The 19,189-nt window shown below is 43.9% G+C and overlaps 3 protein-coding genes across 3 annotated transcripts in view; 1 reads left to right on the top strand and 2 right to left on the bottom strand.

Annotated features, from left to right (window-relative positions):
- The window catches only part of LOC309865787 (endogenous retrovirus group K member 7 Env polyprotein-like), a 1,143,634-nt gene that overhangs the window by 971,103 nt on the left and 153,342 nt on the right, over positions 1-19,189 (bottom strand). The window lies entirely within an intron of this gene.
- The window catches only part of LOC309865789 (butyrophilin subfamily 3 member A3-like), a 488,935-nt gene that overhangs the window by 97,745 nt on the left and 372,001 nt on the right, over positions 1-19,189 (bottom strand). The window lies entirely within an intron of this gene.
- The window catches only part of LOC309865779 (butyrophilin-like protein 1), a 507,893-nt gene continuing 500,928 nt past the window's right edge, over positions 12,225-19,189 (top strand). The window contains exons 1-3 of the mRNA XM_082732589.1: positions 12,225-12,630; positions 14,960-15,054; positions 16,851-17,198. Of these exons, the coding sequence (XP_082588715.1) occupies positions 12,605-12,630; positions 14,960-15,054; positions 16,851-17,198 (469 nt within the window). The 5' untranslated portion in view covers positions 12,225-12,604. The remainder of the gene's footprint in view (positions 12,631-14,959; positions 15,055-16,850; positions 17,199-19,189) is intronic.

Raw genomic sequence — 19,189 nt, forward strand, 5'->3', positions numbered from 1 at the left:
GTAAACCAATTTTTAATCCCCTTTATCTTAGGAAAGTTGAGTCCTTCAACAAAGATATCAAGATACATCCAGGAAGAATCAAAACAAACTTCCTCCCACACACTGAGAATTTATAACCACTCTCCCAACTTTTTCTTCCACCAGTGTTTCTGTGCTTTTGTGTTTGTCGTGATAGCATATAAATCTTACACTTGGGTTTCTTTTTGACGAGGTTCTTCCTTTATTTGCATATATGTATTTTTTTTCTTTTGTCATATACTTTATCAGTCTTTTTGTTTGTCTGTTTTTGTTTGTCTACTTCATAAATCTTACATTGGGGCCCATTTGGGCTGAACCTTCTCTTTCTTTACTGTCTCTCTCTCTTTTTTTTTTTTTCTTTTGTTTTGTCTCTCTTTTGGGTGGGGAATCCTGATTGCTCAGAAGTGTTCCAGGGTGCACCTTGACTGCACCACAGTCAATACATCCAGCTACATCGTTTCATTCATCTCTCACCAAAATGACTAGGAGGAGGAATGCCCAACAGAAGAAAAATACAGAGGATGGACCTTCTGCAACAGAGCTAATGGCTATCAACATAGACAATATATTGGTAAGAGAATTCAGGCTAACAATTATCCAGGCAATAGGTAGGTTGGAGAAAGCCATGGATGACCAAATGGAATTGATTAGGGCCAAGCTGAAAGCAACCAGACAGGATGTTCACAATGTTAGGGCGGAGCTTAAAGCTAAAAGGGAGGAGGTTCACAATGCTCTCAATGAGTTCCAATCTAATCTAAATTCTCTTAAAGCTTCGGTAACTGAGACAAGATAGAATTAGTGATCTGGAGGACAAACAGATTGAGAGAAAGGATCAGGAGGAAACCTGGAACAAATAGTTTAGAACCACAAAAACAGAATCAGGGAAATAAATAATGCCATGAAGCATTCCAATGTCAGAATTATTGGAATCCCTGAAGGGGAGGAGAAAGAAAAAAGTATAGAAGATATAGTGGAACAAGTCTTTCATGAAAATTTTCCCAATCTTGTGAATGGAACCAGCATTCATGTACTAGAAGCTGAACGTCTCCACCCAAGATTATAGATTCAAAAAAAAAAAAAAAATCACGACACCTTATAGTCAAATTGACGAATCATAATTGTAGGTATAATCTCTTGAAGGCCGCTAGGACAAAGAGGCTCCTTTCTTTCAGAGGAAAGTCCAACATAATAATGTCAGACCTGTTCACAAAGACCTGGCAAGCCAGAAAGGGCTGGCAAGATATATTCAGGGCACTAAATGAGAAGAACACGCAGCCAAGAATACTTCATCCAGCAAGACTGACATTCAAAATGGATGGAGAGATAAAGAGTTTCCAAGACCAGCAAGGCTTAAAAGACTATGCAACCACCAAGCCGACACTGCAGGAAATATTAAGGGGGGGTTCGACAAAAGAGGAAAAATCCTAATAGCATTGAACACAAATATAGAGACAATCTACAGAAAGAAAGGCTTCAAAGGTAACTCGATGTCAATAAAAACGTATCTATAAATAATCACTATCAATGTGAATGGCCTAAATGCGCCCATAAAATGGAACAGGGCTGAAGATTGTATAAAACAGCAGGACCCATCCATATGTTGTCTACAAGAGACCCATTTTTAACCTAAAGATACACCCAGACTGAAAGTGAAGGGATGGAGAAGCATCTTTCATGCCAATGGGCCTCAAAAGAAGTCCGGGGTAGCAATTCTCATATCAGATAAATTAGATTTTAAACTAAAGACTTTAGTCACAGATACAGAAGGACACTACATAATTCTTAAAGAAACTATGCACCAAGATGATCTAACAATTGTAAATATCTATGCCCCCAATATTGGAGCAGCCAATTACATAAGAAAACTGTTAATCAAGATTTAGAGTCATATATATATGAATACACTAATCGTAGGAGATCTTAACATGCCTCTCTCAGAAATAGACAGATCATTGAAGCAGAAAGTCAATAAAGAAACAAGAGCATTGAATGACACATTGGACCAGATGGACATCATAGATACATACAGAACATTCCACCCTAAAACAACAGAATACTCATTCTTCACAAGTGCACACGGAATCTTCTCAAGAATGGACCACATACTGATTCACAAATGAGGACTCAACCGATACCAAAAGACTGAGATTATTCCCTGCATACTCTCAGATTACAATGCTTTGAAACTGGAGCTCAATCACAAGGAAAAGTTCTGAAGGAACTCAAACACCTGGAAGGTAAAGACCACCTTGCTTAAGAATGTTTGAATCAACCAGGAGATCAAAGAAGAACTGAAACAATTCATGGAAACCAATGAGAATGAAGACACTTAGGTCCAAAACCTATGGGATACAGCAAAGGCGGTGGCAAGGGGGAAATACATAGCCATCCAAGCTTCCCTCAATAAAACTAAAAATCCAGAACACAGCAGCTCTCTCTACACCTTAAAGAACTGGAGAATCAACCACAAATCAAACCAACTCCAAACACAAGAAGGGAAATAATCAATTAGAGTGAGATCAATGAGGTAGAAACCAGAGATACAGTAGAACATACCAGTGAAACTGGAAGCTGCTTTTTTGAAAGAATCAATAAGATTGATAAACCATTGGCCACACTAATCCAAAAGAAAAGAGAGAAAGCCCCAATTCATAAAATTATGAATGAAAAGGGAGAGATCACAATGAACACCAAGGAAGTAGAGACAATCATCAGAAGTTATTATCAACAGTTATATGCCAATAAGCTTAGCAACCTAGATGAAATGGATGCATTCCTGGAAAACTATAATCTCCCAAAATTGAACGAGGAAGAAATCAACAACCTGAATAGACTGATATCTAGTAACAAGATTGAAGCGGCGATCAAAAACCTCCCAAAAAACAAGAGCCCAGGACCTGACGGATTCCCTGGGGAATTCTATCAAACGTTCAAAGAAGAGATAACACCTATTCTCCTGAAGCTGTTTCGAAAAATTGAAGCAGAAGGAAAACTTCCAGACTCTTTCTATGAAGCCAGCATCACCCTGATCCCCCAACCAGGCAAAGACCCTACCAAAAAGGAGAATTTCAGACCAATATCACTGATGAATATGGATGCTAAGATTCTCAACAAGATCCTAGCCAACAGGATCCAACTGCACATTAAAAAGATTATCCACCATGAACAGGTGGGGTTCATCCCTGGGCTACAAGGATGGCTCAACATTCACAAATCAATCAATGTGATAGAACAAATTAATATGAGAAGAGAGAAGAACAACATGGTCCTCCCAATTGCTGCAGAAAAAGCATTTGACAAAATCCAGCATCTGTTCCTGATTAAAACACTTCAAAGTATAAGGATAGAGGGAACATTCCTGAACTTCATAAAATCTATGAAAGACCCACAGAAAATATCAGCCTCAATGGGAAAAAGTTGCAGCCTTGCCTTTGAGAATGGGAACAAGACAAAGATGCCCACTCTCACCACTCTTGTTCAACATAGTATTAGAAGTCCTAGCAACAGCAATCAGACAACAAAGAGAAATAAAAGGTACCCAAATTGGCAATGAAGAAATCAAACTCTCTCTCTTCGCAGATGACATGATTCTTTATATAGATAACCCAAAAGACTCCACCCCCAAACTACTAGAGCTCATACAGCAATTCAGCAATGTCACAGGATACAAAGTCAATGTACAGAAATCAGTGTCTTTCTTATACACTAACAATGAAAATACAAAAAGGAAAATTAGAGAATCGATTCCATTTACTATAGCACCAAGATAAGATACCTGGGAATAAACCTAACCAAAGAGGTAAAGGATCTGTACTTGAGGAACTACAGAACACTCATGAAAGAAATTGAAGAAGACACAAAAAGATGGAAGTCCATTCCATGCTCATGGATCAGAAGAATAAACATTGTTAAAATATCTATACTGCCTAGAGCAATCTAGTCTTTTAATGCCATTATGATCAAAATTCCACTGGTATTCTTCAGAGAGCAGGAGAAAATAATCCAAAAATTGGTATGGAATCAGAAAAGACCCCGAATCACTAAGGAAATGTCGAAAAACAAAAATAAAACTGGGGGCATCATGTTACCTGATTTCAAGCTTTATTATAAAGCTGTGATCACCAAGACAGCATGGTACTGGCATAAATACAGACACATAGACTAGGGAACAGAGTTGAGAACCCATATATGGACCCTCAACTCTATGGTCAATTAATCTTTGACAAAACAGGAAAAAATATGCAGTGGAAAAAGACAGTCTCTTCAATAAATGGTGCTGGGAAAACTGGGCAGCTATATGTAGAAGAATGAAACTCGACCATTCTCTTACACCGTACACAAAGATAAACTCAAAATGGATAAAAGACCTCAACATGAGAAAGGAATCCATCAGAATCCTAGAGGAGAACATAGGCAGTAATCTCTTCGATATCAGCCACAGCAACTTCTTTCAAGATATTCTCCAAAGGCAAAGGAAACGAAAGCGAAAATAAACTTTTGGAACTTCATCAAAACCAAAAGCTTCTGCACAGCAAAGGAAATAGTCAAGAAAACAAAGAGGCAACCCACGGAATGGGAGAAGATATTTGCAAATGACAGTACAGACAAAGGGTTGATAACCAGAATCTATAATGAACTCCTCAAACTCAAGACTCACAAAACAGATAATCATATCAAAAAATGGGCAGAAGATATGAACAGACACTTCTCCAGTGAAGACATAAAAATGGCTATCAGACATATGAAAAATGTTCATCATCACTAGCCCTCAGGGAGATTCAAATTAAAACCACATTGAGATATCACCTTACACCAGTTAGAATCGCCAAAATTAACAAGACAGGAAACAATATGTGTTGAAGGGGATTTGGAGAAAGGGGAACCCTCTTCCACTGTTGGTGGGAATGCAAGCTGATGTAGCCTCTTTGGAGAACAGTGTGGAGATTCCTCAAGAAATTAAAAATAGAACTTTCCTATGACCCTGCCATTGCTCTCCTGGATATTTACCCCAAAGATACAGATGTAGTGAAAAGAAGGGCCATCTGTACTCCAATGCTTATAGCAGCAATGGCCACGGTCACCAAACTGTGGAAAGAACCAAGATGCCCTTCAACAGACGAATGGATAAGGAAAATGTAGTCCATATACACTATGGAATATTATGCCTCCATCAGAAAGGATGAATACCCAACTTTTGTAGCAACATGGACGGGACTGGAAGAGATTATGCTGAGCGAAATAAGTCAAGCAGAGAGAGTCAATTATCATATGGTTTCACTTATTTGTGGAGCATAACAAATAGCATGGAGGACATGGGGAGTTAGAGAGGAGAAGGGAGTTGGGGGAAATTGGAAGGGGAAGTGAATCATGAGAGACTATGGACTCTGAAAAACAATCTGAGGGGTTTGAAATTGGGGTTTGGGAGGTTGGGGTACCAGGTGGTGAGTATTATAGAGGGCAAGGATCATGGAGCACTGAGTGTGGTGCAAAAGTAATGAATACAGTTATGCTGAGAATAAATAAATAAATAGATAAATAAATAAATAAATAAAATATCCTTCAGTGTTGGAGTCCAGATTTGTCCTCAAATGCCTGTGACCTATCAAAATTCTGGATCAGCCCTTAGTTACTTCTCCTGGTGGGTGGCATGTCTTCTTGAGTCACAAGATTCTCATCATCTCAGGAGTTTTAACCTTTCCCACATGCATCTAGGTGTCCGGTGGTGGGGGTGGTTCATGTGTGCCTTGTTATAAGGCTAGGGGAGAACTCAAATGATTGTCAATTGTCTCTGCAGTGTCTGTCACTCTGTATCCGGGGTATGCAGATCCAAACCTTTCTGTGTCTGATGAAAAGTCTTGTGTGACCTAGAAAGAAACAACTAAGGACCCAGAAAAACAGTGTAGCATCTTAGATCAGGAGGGCATCAATCAGGGCACTGTTACTGGGTGGTGGAGATCAGGAATGAAGTGAGTGGGGTCTGGGGATCTGTAAGAGAGATGTGGAGAGGAAGAGGTGGCACAAGGAATCACCAGAAAAGGGGATCTGGGTTGTGGGGCTGTATGCAAATATACTCTGTCCCTCTCTGATAATGCAGAACTCCTTGTGCCAATTCCCCAGAGGGTAGTGGTTTTCCTGGATCTGAATGAAGGGGATGTCTCATTCTACAGCATGACTGGTGGTTCCCACATTTTCTCCTTCCCTCTCTCTTCCTCATCTGGGACTCTTTCTGTACTTCACATTGAGGTCAAGAGATATGTCTCTGTCCTCTGCCCTGGGGTAGGTGGGTCTGTGAAGACCCCTGTACTCCTTAACAACACTCCTTGCTCTTCAGAGGAGATTGTGGGCAAGGGTCCAGTTCAGGCTGTGGTGTTGATGGTGCTCTCCTAGGGGCTGAATCTCCATTGCTCCCCTGTGGCTCTGAAGCTATGTCCCCATAATGCTCCAACACTGTCCCAGATTCCTCATGGTGGCTCCTTCTGGAGCTGCAGACTCCCAAGAGTAATAGCCTCTGAAGTTAGTCCTAGAAGACCTGGTGCCTTGCCCTTCTCTTCTGGGTGTAGACTGCTGGGTTGTGGTTATGAACATAGTTCATGCCTTAAGCTCAGGTATTAGAAGATAAATGTTGACTTTTTGAGCTTATATGGGATAGGCTGAATTTTGCTATTGAAAGTCATGTTTCTTCTGGTCATGAAAATTATTTTGTGGAATCTTTATACTGCTTTGGTATGAAATGAGATGAGGTCTGAATTACTCTGAAGAATTCAAGGGTGTTTATTTTATGCAGTTTGTGTTGTACAGATAAACCCAGAGGCTATGAGTGAGTCATCAGCTTTATTTTAGGAAATGTGCATTCTGACTAGAGATGTTGTCTATCTAAACATTTCTGAAGAAATGTATGGCTGATGGACTTTAAGAGGAGTGGAACGTAATATTCTATTGTATATCTTTCCTATTCTGGGATGGATGAGACGTACTTATCTTAATAAACCTTTGTCTATATCTGTTATTTGTGAAATACTAGTGCTGCATTAATTCAGGGATGAGAAGATGAGAATTTGGGTTCCCTTGTGAGTTGGAGAGAACCAGTTGGAGAGTACAAAACTGCTACCAGAATAAAGATGTGAATGAAGAAGAGCGTTTTCAGACCCCAGATGAATTAAAGAAAGCTTTGACCATGAGTACAGTCCAGGATCTATGTACTGCTTCCCAGTACTTCTAGTCCACTTGTAAAGGTGAATGGAAACCACAGGAAACACAAGGAAGCCAGACTATTAAGGACTCAGACATTCAGGAATGAATGTGTATCCACTTCCAAGGTACAGGACTGTGACCTGCTGTGATTCTGGGAGAGATGAGAATACACAGAATCAGATGTGGAAGAAGGAAACCACAGATCTCAGTTCCTGACTATAACCAAAAGTAGGAAAAGGACTATAGTAGTTTTGCATATTTTTTTCTTTCTTGTCAGGTCATTTGTATTAATTATGTATTTTCATTCTTCCTTCTTCTTACCAGTGTGATTTACACAAGTCATCCATGGTGATATTTCAAATGTAATCTCTAGGTAACAGAATAGTCAAAAGATTGCGGCTGGACTTAAATACTAAATAAAACTGTTCAGTTCAATGCTTGGGACTGCCTGTCTTTTCCATTTTGGGGAAAGAATGAAAAGTTTTTCACTTGTAGGTGTAGCCATGTAGATGGGTGATAAGGTGGAGTTGTTATGCTGTTATATGGAAGTTCCAGTATGAGTAAAATGGTATATAATGAAGCTGAGAATCTGGAGGTATGAAATCTGCCCATCATCCGTTCTTTGCCTTTTGATTCAATGTATGTGCCCTGCTTGTTGATACTGGATGTCATAAATGTTTCATTTTTGCCATGTGGCACACTTGGCACCACCTTTGCCAGTTAGTGCACTGTTGGGTTTGGCCAGCAAACCCTGTGACAGCAAATGAAAAGATTACTCCAGACACCTTCATAGGTGTCTTCGTAGGAGAAAGGAGAGGCCTGGGGACAGATGCTCTAGTGGCAAAAGGCCACCAGGCCAAGGTTTGTCCCCACTTCATTTGGGTCATATCAATATACCCAGTGCAACTACAAAACAAGGAGGAAAGTGTAGCCTTAATGAGCAGGACAGTAATATATGGGATAGCTTGTGGTAAGGACAAGGAGGCTAGGAGTTCATGAAGTACATGAGCACCACATGTGCCTGTTTCTCCTTGAAATTTAAACATTTATTCCCTAGATGAGAGCCTTGAGCTACAGTAAGAATCTGGCCAGTTTCAGCCAAGAATCTTCGAAGGAGGCCAGCGTTCTAGGCATTCCTCCTTTTTCAGTTGGCTTCATCCATGGAGGCCTATACAAGTCAGATTTTGGCTGTCTCAGCACTGTGAATTCCTAGCAGGCACCAGAGGAATAGAGTAAGACGTAGCTGGGGACAAAACTTTCTTCTTCTTTTGCTATGTTTTCAAAGAGACTTTATTTATTTACTTGTCAGAGAGAGTGAGCAAGCATAAGCAGGGGGAGTGGCAGGCAGAAGGAAAAGCAGGCTCCCCACTGAACAAGGAGCCCCATGCGGGATTTGCTCCCAGGATTCTGGGATCATGACCTAAGCCAAAGTCAGTTGCTTAACCCGTGGAGCCACCCAGATGTCCCATTCTCAGTGTTTTCACCCCTTTATCTTATGATGTTATTGCCAGTGGCCTGGAGAAGACCTAGCTTCTCTAGCCTTTAGGTAAATGAGTATGGTATTGTAACAGACTACAATTGTACATTGTAGCAGTTCTAGAAGGCTGCCTCCCAGGGACTCTTGCCAGTTCTCTAGTGAGAGTTTTCCTGCCCAGCAGCCTTGGTCTGTGGCATATTGGTGAACTTCTTTCCCTACGTGACAACCCCAGTTCCACCTTCTCCAATAAATAGAGCATCAGACTTATTCTCTCAAATGTCTTCTGTTTTTAGAGGTAGCTCTACTTCCTGTATCTCCTACTTTCAGTTTCCTTAGAGCTTTCTTTTACTTCTTTCATAGTTAAAACCATTGCTTAATGATTCTTTATATCAGGGCACCTGGGTGGCTCAGTTGGTTAAGCAACTGCCTTCAGCTCAGGTCAGGATCCTGGAGTCCCAGGATCTAGTCCCACATTGGGCTCCCTGCTTGGTGGGGAGTCTACCTCTCTCTACCCCTCACCCCCCTCATGATCTTTCTCTCTTGCTCTCTTTCTCTTGCAAATAAAAAAAACAACATTTTTAAAAAATAAATAATAATAATAATAATAATAATTCTTTAAATCAAATTTTCCATGTTAAAATGAGTGATGTGGTTTTTGCCTCCTGATCGGACACTGCATGATACAAATATCTAAACTGAACTGTACCTTGGAGGAGGGCATTGCACTGCACAGAGTACGTGGGAAAATGTAGTGGAGGAATTTTCAAATTTATCAAAATGCTTGCCCCAACAATAAAGTTATAAATGTACTCCTTGGGATCTTTGTATGTATTTTAAATACTATATATGTTAATATATTTTCTGAAATGTTCATCTCCTCCTTTGGTATACCTTGTGGCTTTATGACACTGGATTCCTTTTAGATGGGCTATGGGTATGTTTCCTTTGAAATGGAGGGGAAAGGAAGGTATGGATATGATACAAATTATCCACACAAAAAAGAGGAAACTTTTGAAACTAGTGGACCAGCTGCCTATGTAATTCCAGAAAGAATGGTTAAAACCATCATTCTTGGGAGGAGTGAGGTCAGCATCATGGCAGAATGAGTCCTTCCATTTGTCTCCCTCTTTCTGTTTACAACTAGTAGGATTCCAAAACCCAACAAAGGTTCCTCTGGACAGCACACGAGATGCCGAAGAGATCCATCCATGTTTACATCTGAGAGGGTGTGGATTGGTCTTCAGGGAGACCAGAGCCCAGGCAGCTTGGTGGGCCCTGTTACCCTGGCTTTTACAGTAGTGGTAACACTCACCCATAACTCCTGTGGCTGAGAAGTTGGGAGTGAAAAGGAGTGAGTGAAAGGTTACTTGGCCCTGTGGGCTGTCCTGGAGGACCTCCTAGCTATGAAGCCACAGAGCAGGGTTCTCTGTGGTAGGACATCTGTGACTAGGAGGGGACAGTGGGGGAAAGGAAAAGGCAAGGGAAGCAGGCAGACAAGAAGAAACACTTTATGCAGTGTCTGCCCCGAGAGTTCAGCAGGAGAACTCCCTGCTTTGTGGGACTCCTGAACTTGGGGATCCTCCTCCTGGAGTGTGGGGCATGCCCCAAGCCCATGCTGCCCATAGTAGTTTGCCAGCCCCCTATTTTTTCTTTATATTGAGCCTGGTCTAAACCATCAGGGACGCTCTGGGAAGAGAAACCAAACACTTGTGCTATTCTGCCACCTGCTGTAATACTAACAAAGGGTCTCTAGCCGCCGATCTGTGAACTGTTAGAATTCAAGTTAATAAATCTTGACCTACATGAAAAAGGTGTTGGCTACTTCAAATGATTTGGTGGAGGAAAATCTCATGAAAAACCATGAAAAATCGTGGTGACATATCTTCCTAAAAGAAAATGATAGTTCTCCCTCCACCACATCTAAATAAAACATTATTTTATTGGATGTCTGTAATAAGTGGGTTTAATCCTTTCCTCCAACTGGCACATTATGAAATGACACTTCATTTTACTGGAGCCCGTGTTTTATGGCATGTTTTCTGGAACTGCTCAGAAGAACTTGGAACAACTAAACATAAGATGTATTATATGGCTATGAAAGTAGAAAGTATAATATTAATCCTACTTCCATCAGGATAATTTATTTTGAGCAAGAAAAATCATTCATGGACAATGAACATTGTTTGTGGATAAAGCAGCTGGAATTTGAGCCTGCTGAGCAAGGGGAGGGCAGTGAAGCCAGCTATGTGGTGTTCTTCCTGCAGAGTCTTCAGGTGTCCTTCCAGCGTCCTTCAGGAAAACCTTCCCTGTGCTTTGTCATTCCTTCCCCTCTTCTCCCAACATGGGATCCAGAGACTGCATTCAGGGGAGATAAGCTTTCTGGCTCAGTCATGCTGGGCCATGTCTGAGTCCAAGGTCCCCTGTTCCTCTTTCACCCTGTGTTGTATGGAGCTGGGGCTGGGCTGGGCTTGAGGACTAGGGCGTGTGAGGGTGTGGGGAGCTGTATCCCTGCAGCTCCAGCCCTCTCTCCAGGAAGGTCCTGGATAAAAGGTTACTAGATGGCAGGTCTCCTGTCTTTTTTCATCTCCGCATATGTGAGAATTAAGTGTCATAAGTACAACTTGTGTAGTGCAGTCCCTGGCACTTAGTAGGTATTCAATAACATTTGGTTTTCTTCCCTCTGACTTTTTGCAAAATTCCACTATGTTTTCAGGCTTTGAGGAATTTCCCCATTGGGCAGAGATTGGCGGTGGCAGTGGAGGGTGGACTTGGAGGATGATATTGGCCCTTGTCGTGCCCCGCCCCCACTGGAGATGGATTTTCCCAATATTCCTGAGTCTAAGTGGATATTGGCAGAATATACCTTTGGGGATGATAATGTGGCATGTATTCAGGTATATGTAGAAGCCCCGGGTTTGCCCAGAGTTTAATATCTCAGACCAGATTTCTGGGTGGAAACCAATCACTCCCATGCACCAACGGGCCCTTGCTTCATGAAAACAGATAGAGTGGATCATTCAGAACAATTGAGAGTGAACACAGGCCGTGAGAGGCTTTGCTGGATGCATGGCTGTGGAACTCTGAGACATTGGTTTCCTCACCCATAGAATGAAGACAATAATGACAACAACCTGGCAGAAGTGGGGCCAGGGAGGCTCTAGCCCAAACTGGTATTTTAACGCCAGTCACTTAACACATGAACACCCAAGCACTGGGCAGGCTTGAAGGAGCAAACAAGGTGGTTGAGTCTGACATTTTTCTAGCTCGGTGCTGCATATATGTTTGGGGTAGGAAGAACAAAAGAGGGGGAAGTTGGTGCAGTTGGTGCATCCACCCTGTGGCTGACTAGTTTAGGTCAGAGTTAAGTCTTCCTGTTTCTCAGTGGACTGAAGTGTTTTCCAAATTGGACAGAGAAACCAACATGCTGCTGAGGTGACTTCTCTGCACATGAGCTCAGGAAAGGTTCCTGAGTGCTGTGTGCTGGACATGTGACCAGGGCACACAGTGCCTCCCTTTGTGGATGCCACAGACATACCACAGATCACAGATCAGGGCTGTGGAGGAGAACAGGGCACCACTAAACCCCAACAAGCATGTGTATGGGGCACATAAGGGAACGAGCAGGTTGTTGAAGGCTGCTCTGAGGAAGGTCACTTTAGGTGAGACTGGAATGGTGACCAGATTGGAGGACGACAGAGAACAGGAACATCCAGGGACTTGTGAGAAGACCTGACGCTGGGAAAGCTCCCTGAACTGGAGGAATGCTGCCAGGCCAGGAGGGAGTACTGGGAGCAGTGGAATGAGGTCAGAGAGAAAGCTGGGGCTGGCTGAGGTTTAGCAGGGGAGTCCCTGGAAGGCGTGAAGAAGAGCTGATATAAGATGATTTGAGAGGGTATAACCTTGGATGGAAAAAAGAAAATGAACTTGAGAGGGCCGAGCTGGAGGTGGGTAGGGGATGCCCATTAGGAAGCAGGGAAACTGTGTCTGGGTCAGGGGGGCAGTGAGATGGGTGTGGAGCTAGAAGGTAGCCATGGATATGAATTCAAGAAAAGTCTTGAAATTTCTGGTGCACTGACAGCAGACTGGGTGGGAAAGTGGAGAGTGTGGTGGAATGACCCTCCAGGTTCTGGCAGGCATAACTGGGTGGCCCCAGGTATCCTTTACTGAGATGGGAACTGCAGGAAGGGAGGGGCTGGAGGGGAAGCCCTAGTGCTCCACGGTGTTCTCTCAGAGACCACGGAATCCACCTTTCCTGGTGCACACTGGTGGGAAGGGGCTGAATGGTCCACCTAGGCCTTGGATGATAGTATATTATTAAGAAGCCACAGGGTGCTGTCCATTCAGCTGGGGAAGTGTCAGGGTCCTGGAGCTGGTCCTGGAAGATTTTGTGATGCTCAGGATTAACCCCTCCATTGCCATTCTGTGGGGAGCACTTGGGTCATCTTCTGGTGAAGAAAAGCAAAGCAGCTACACTGGGGCATTTCAAAGGCTCCTGCCACATAGCCTTCACCAGATGACAGCATTCACCAACCAACAGAATAGTTTTGGTAGTGAACACAAAGTACAAGTAGCCACAAGAATAAGGCTTTTGTAATCTTGGCTGTGCCACATACACTCCTTACTTCTGGTCTAGAAGCTACCCAACCCGGAGAGTGGCAGTTGTTCAACAAAGGACTATTGAGTCTGTGTCTCAGTGTCCCCCCAGCAGAGTGGGTCTGTGTATCTGTACCTGCCTTGTTTCTGTGGCTCTGATCATGCTGTTTCCTTCCTGGTAACTAGGGTCCACCGTCCAGAGGGCAGGGCAAAGTCTGCTAGGGTTGCATTTTGTAAGCTTTCATTTTCAAATGGTGGAAGGAGTCAGCACAGGATTCTTCTGTCTGGGAGTGCTAAGTGTTCCAGGTCCCTGTTTTCAGCTGAGACCTCTGCAACCTGTGCCAGGCTGTGCTTCTCCGCTCTCCTGGAACCATCTGCCTCTCACAAGAGGAGCCTGTGGCACCAATGTTGAATCTAGAAGCAGGGTTTGGGGCTTGAGCAATGAACCGCATGTGCAATCTCTGAGAGAAGATTTGGGGCTGGCTGAGGTCTCACAGTACTGAGCTAGAGACATTCCAGAAGCCCCAGGTTTTCAAGCAGGTGAGTGGGTTCGGAAGACACTTGCTGGACAAGAAGAGGAAAGTGAGGAGCAGATGCTTGGGAGGAGGACGCCGAGCTCCTGAGGGTGCTGAGAGACTGGTGTGAATAATAATGAGGTTCTGAGATGACCCAGGACAACTACAGTGGGGACTCCACTTTATTCATTTACATAATGACATTTCTGTAGCTTTCCTAGGATCAGGCACTGTTCTAATGTGCACTGACTCTCCATATATACATTCATAGGATACTTCTTATACAGTGGGATGAGATCTTATTACTCTCTCCATATTGCAGATAGGACCTGGGGCAGAGCAGGTCAAGAAACTTGCCTCAGGTTATTCCCACAGCAGGTGGAGGAGATCTTAGCAATCAGCCCAGAATCTACCTTCCCAGGACCACTGGCTGGCCCCCTCCACCCTCAGGATCAGTGGTTTGAAGCCCTTCTTTTTGACCAGGTCTCATTTTATCCTGTGCTTCCCACTGCTCTGCTGAGATCCTTTATCCTGAGGCAGACACTCCTCAAAGATAGAGAAGATGAGGATTAACCATTCATGGGGAATTGTCTGGCTTCAGCTATGAGCAAGTCCATGTCCTTGGCCCTGAGCAGAAAAGGGCTGCAGGTGGCAGGAGCTGAAATCAGGGTGAACTCACCTATCAAAGGGCCCCAGAACAATGTGCATATGGTGGGAGCCAAAGTGTCCTTGAGGAGGATGCAGTCTGACTGTCATGCTTCTTAGTCATTCCCTGATCATATTTAGGGGGCAGCAGAAGAACAGCACACAGGAGCTGGTGTTCTTCATGGAGAGAGCCCTGAGTGTACACCTTGTGTCCCTGGACCTCTGTGGTGGCCTGTGACATAGGCAGACATGGAGGAGGCCTCTGTGCTGAGGCGGGAAGGGTCTGGTCCTGTGGGCATATCAGGCTGGGAGAATTTCCAAAGGGCTAAGAGGGTTTTCTTGGCATCAGGGTTGTGGGGCCCCAACCTCATCAGCATACTGAGCATTAGGAAAGGCTGTTCTCTTGCTGGGGACTGTTGCCAGCCCTGAGCCCTCCTGTCTGCTCTGAGGCCCAGAGCTCTGAGCTGGCCCTGCTTCCTCTCTGGATGTATCACCTGTCTCTTGCCCTGTGTCTCCCCAGCTCTGAGGAAATGGAGGATTGCGGCAAGGGCTCTTTGCTTTCCCATCTCTCCTCCCTGCTTCTCCTCTTCCAGCTGCCTGCTGGGGGCTCTGCAGGTGAGTGTGTCCCCTCACTCTCCCTGTGTCTCCATGGGGTGGGTGAGAGGCCCCAGAACTCTGCTGCTGTCTGCATCAGGACAGATGGCTATTGGTGGAGTCCCTGGCTCTACACCGATTCTGGAGATGCCCCAACTGCTATTTGAAATTAAACACATAAGAAGAATCCCAGAACTGCAAAATAAGGGCAGGGGTGCATGACAGTTCTCTAATGAGTTATGTCTCTAAAGTAAAAAATGTGAATTTCACTATGAATATTATGAAAATAATTTTCTCTTTTTTTCCCCCTGGTTTTATTGACTTTTTCTTTCCTGGGTTTACCGGTACTTCTATTTCATAAATATTTATAGGGTACTGAGTACATATTAGGTGCTACTCTGTGTACAAAGGAGACAGTCTCTGTATTTATAGAGCTTATATTCTGGCAGGGACAGCGAGTACGGAATACCCCATATAGTCTGTATCTCTTAGAGGAGTGGTGAGCATGGGACAAGGATGTGGAGCAGGTTGGGCAGTCAGGGCTGCAGGGTGGCAAGTGGGCAGGCAGCAGTGCTCCATAAGGTGGTCACTGTATGCATGCAGTGTGATGGGAACAAAGTCATGGAAGCAGGGGGAGGTGCCTGTCTGTGTCCCATGGAAAGAGATTCTCCACAGTGAGGAGCAGCCAGACAAAGCTGGCAGTGTGCTTGGTTTTTCAAGGAGCAGAGGAGGTGAGTGTTGGCTGGAACAGAGTTAATGAGGGGGAGAGAAGCAGGAGTTGGGGATCAGAGAGCAGGGAGAGTCTTCCTTAATGGGCTTTGGATCACTTGGGCAACTGCAGAAGCATTGAAGGGTACCAAAGTAGGTACCAAAGGGTACCTTCCTCTACCAAAGTAGAGGAAGGACATGGTTTTGGTTCCAGGTTTAAAGGTCCACAGACATTGACTGGACAGAGGCTGTCACAGGGAGACTAGTAATTGTCATCCCCCAGGTGAGACAGATAGTGACTCAGCCAAATTTAAGTAACACAGGAGCTGAGAAGTTAGTGTTTGGTTGTCTGGTGGGGTTTGTCTTGCAGAAGTGTCCTCCTGTGACATATCTACCAGGTCTCAGAAGACCAAGGCCTTCAAGGGGCTGGGGGCAGTGGGATGAACCTTCTTTGGGAACAGGTAGTGATTTGGGTCCTGGGAGCAGAGGAGTGAAGGCAGGTTTTAATGGAAGTAGCTGTGAGGTCTAGTTTTTAGTGCACATAGAATTCAGCAGAGAACAAAGACATAGGCAGAAATAATAAATTTAGGAGCAGGTGTAAGAAAGTTTCAGGTGTGCTGCAATGAATAGGATGTTACCACCTGGCCACAGTAGTGTTCTTTGGTGAGTGTTCAGTCCTGTCCTAAGACGAGGCAGGTTAGAGCTGTGGTTTTTAGAGTGTGGTCCCTGAGACATCAGTATCAGCTTCTCACCACCTCCTTAGAAATGCACATTCTTGGACCCACTCCAGACCTACTGAACCTAGGAGGCCTGGGGTTAGAGCCCACCAGTCTGTGTTTCTCAGGCCTTCCTGGTGATTGTGATGCCTGTGGAAGGTTGGGCCTACTAAGTTAGAGAGTCCTTCATGGAAGGGCCTGGAGTCAGGAGCACAGGCTGCTGAGGAGTCTCTTTGACACCATTTGTGTATTTCAAAGTTGTTGTAGGATAAAATTGTCCTATTAGGAGTTGTGACAGCTGAGTCCCTCGGTTACGGCCTCCCTCTTGCCAGTGTGTTTCTTTCCCTGTTCTGCATCTATGGAGCTTTCTCACTCCTGTGTCTGTGTCCACAGAGGAGTTTATGGTGATTGGCCCCTCCGAACCCATTGTGGCAGTGCTGGGTGCGGACATCACGCTGCCATGTCTTGTGTCCCCGGCCATGGATGTGGAGAATATGGAGCTGCGGTGGTTCCGCTCCAAGTTCTCCGAAGCAGTGTTGATCTATCAAAACCAGCGGGAGCAGAGAGAAGAGCAGATGGCTCAGTACAGGGGGCGAACCTCACTGGTGAAGGATTTCCTCACCCAGGGGGAGGCTGCTGTGCGCATCCACAATGTCCAGGCTTTTGACAATGGGCTGTATACCTGCTTCTTCAGAATGGGAATCTTCTATGAAGAGGCCGTTTTGGAACTGAAGGTGGCAGGTGGGTTGCTGATTGGTATTTATTCACCTGCAATACTGGAATTCAGAGCCACCTCAGGATCTAAATTAATAGCCCTCAATTTATACAAGAGGAAAAGTGGGTCTTTCACTCTCCATTTATTCATTTTAAATATATAGAACTCCTGGTACGTGATAGCTATTTTTCTCTGCACCTGGATATATCAGTGTAACAAATAAAGGTCCCTGCCCTGTAGAGTTTATATTATACAGAGTATAAAAAACCAATTAGATAAGATATAGACAATGTTAGATGATGGTGAGTAGAGATTTAGCCAAATAAATATTTTAGGGGTGAGATTTCCAAGCAGAAGAACACCCACATGAGACACTTGAGGGAGGAGTGTGGCTGGTGAGTCTGGGCAGAGAGAGAGGCCACATTATGGGTGTGGAGGTAAATGGGAGGGTGGTGAGAAGTGACTCTCTGGAATATAGAGGTGTTCCTGGTCCAGGTGCACAGAGAAGGGATTTATCAGGAGAAGCCCATGAGTAACACATACTTGAGCAGATATTTGAGTGAAGGGGACAGTGGTCTGAAATGGCCTTCTGGTTGATGGATCTGTGTGGGGCATACACAGCATGGTGATTGTGGGTCTGAGCAATCAACCCAATTGTCCTGGGCCTGGACTGTGTCCTCTCTGACAGGTGCAGATGGTGGGATTGGGGTGGAAGTGGATAGGAGTTTTGTTTGTGGGGTAGTGGGGGTGGTAATACCAGACCATCAAAGGCTTCATGTGCTCTTATGTCATTTAGATACAGGACTGAGGGAATTTTCAACAGAGCAGTGGAGCAAGGTGTGTGAGGGCAGGTTTGCTTTGGCAGCTGTAATGGAAGGTGTATGGAAGGTGAGCAAGATTGGAGGCCTGAATGTAGTTATGGGGTGGAGAGGATGGCCCCCTGCATTCATGTAGAGGCAATGTGGTAGGAAAGGAGCACTCCAGCATCAGAGAGGTTTGGATGTAGAACCAGCTGAGTGAGATTTGGGGACAAGGGACTTTAGGTACTCACAGTTTTTTTTTTAATTTTTTTTTTATTGTTTAGTGGTAGAAATATTGATTTTATGTGTAAGCTGCAGATTGCTGCCATAATTCTGTGTAACACAGACATAGAAATCTCAGTGGCTTATAACAAAGAGCATTTTTTAAATTTGGCATTCACGGAGTTCAGCTCATCTGGGCTGTGTTTGGCTAATTTTAACAGGTCTTACTCATAAATCTTCAGTCACGTAGAGGAAATATAATTAAAAACATAATCTTCCAACTCAGAATCTTGTCTCTAAGATAGTAGGAAGAAAGCTCCTTTTTATTATTAAATTAGCATTAATACAATGCACTGTGCATCACAGAGATTCTATCAAGAAATTAAGCAGAGAGTCAATTATCATATGGTTTCACTTATTTATGGAGCATAACAAATAGCATGGAGGGTATGGGGAGTTAGAGAGGAGAAGGGAGTTGGGGGAAATTGGAAGGGGAGGTGAACCATGAGAGACTATGGACTCTGAAAAACAATCTGAGGGGTTCGAAGTGGCAGAGAGTGGGAGGTTGGGGGAACCAGGTGGTGGGTATTAGAGAGGGCACTGATTGCATGGAGCACTGGGTGTGGTGCAAAAATAATGAATACTGTCATGATGAAAATAAATAAAAGAAAAAAAAAGAAATGCGAAGACAGAAGAAATCTCATTTTTTCCATATTCAGACAGAACTCATTCCATACACATTCTCAGGATCAACAGTTATGAGCCCCTCAAGTAGGCGGACTTGCTAATACCATTTGTTCTGGATGGTGCACATTATATTTGCTTGGAAATTGCGTGAGCATGTAAGCTAGCTAATTGGCTTTATCCTGAGGAAAAACAAATTAACCTATCGCAAAAATAAAAAAAAATAATTCCAGTGTAGTTAACATAGAGTGTTATATTCATTTCAGGTGTGCAATATAGTGATTCAACACTTTCACATATACTCAGTGGAA

Source organism: Mustela nivalis (genome assembly GCF_964662115.1).
Source record: "Mustela nivalis genome assembly, chromosome: 5".
Lineage (NCBI taxonomy): Eukaryota > Metazoa > Chordata > Mammalia > Carnivora > Mustelidae > Mustela > Mustela nivalis.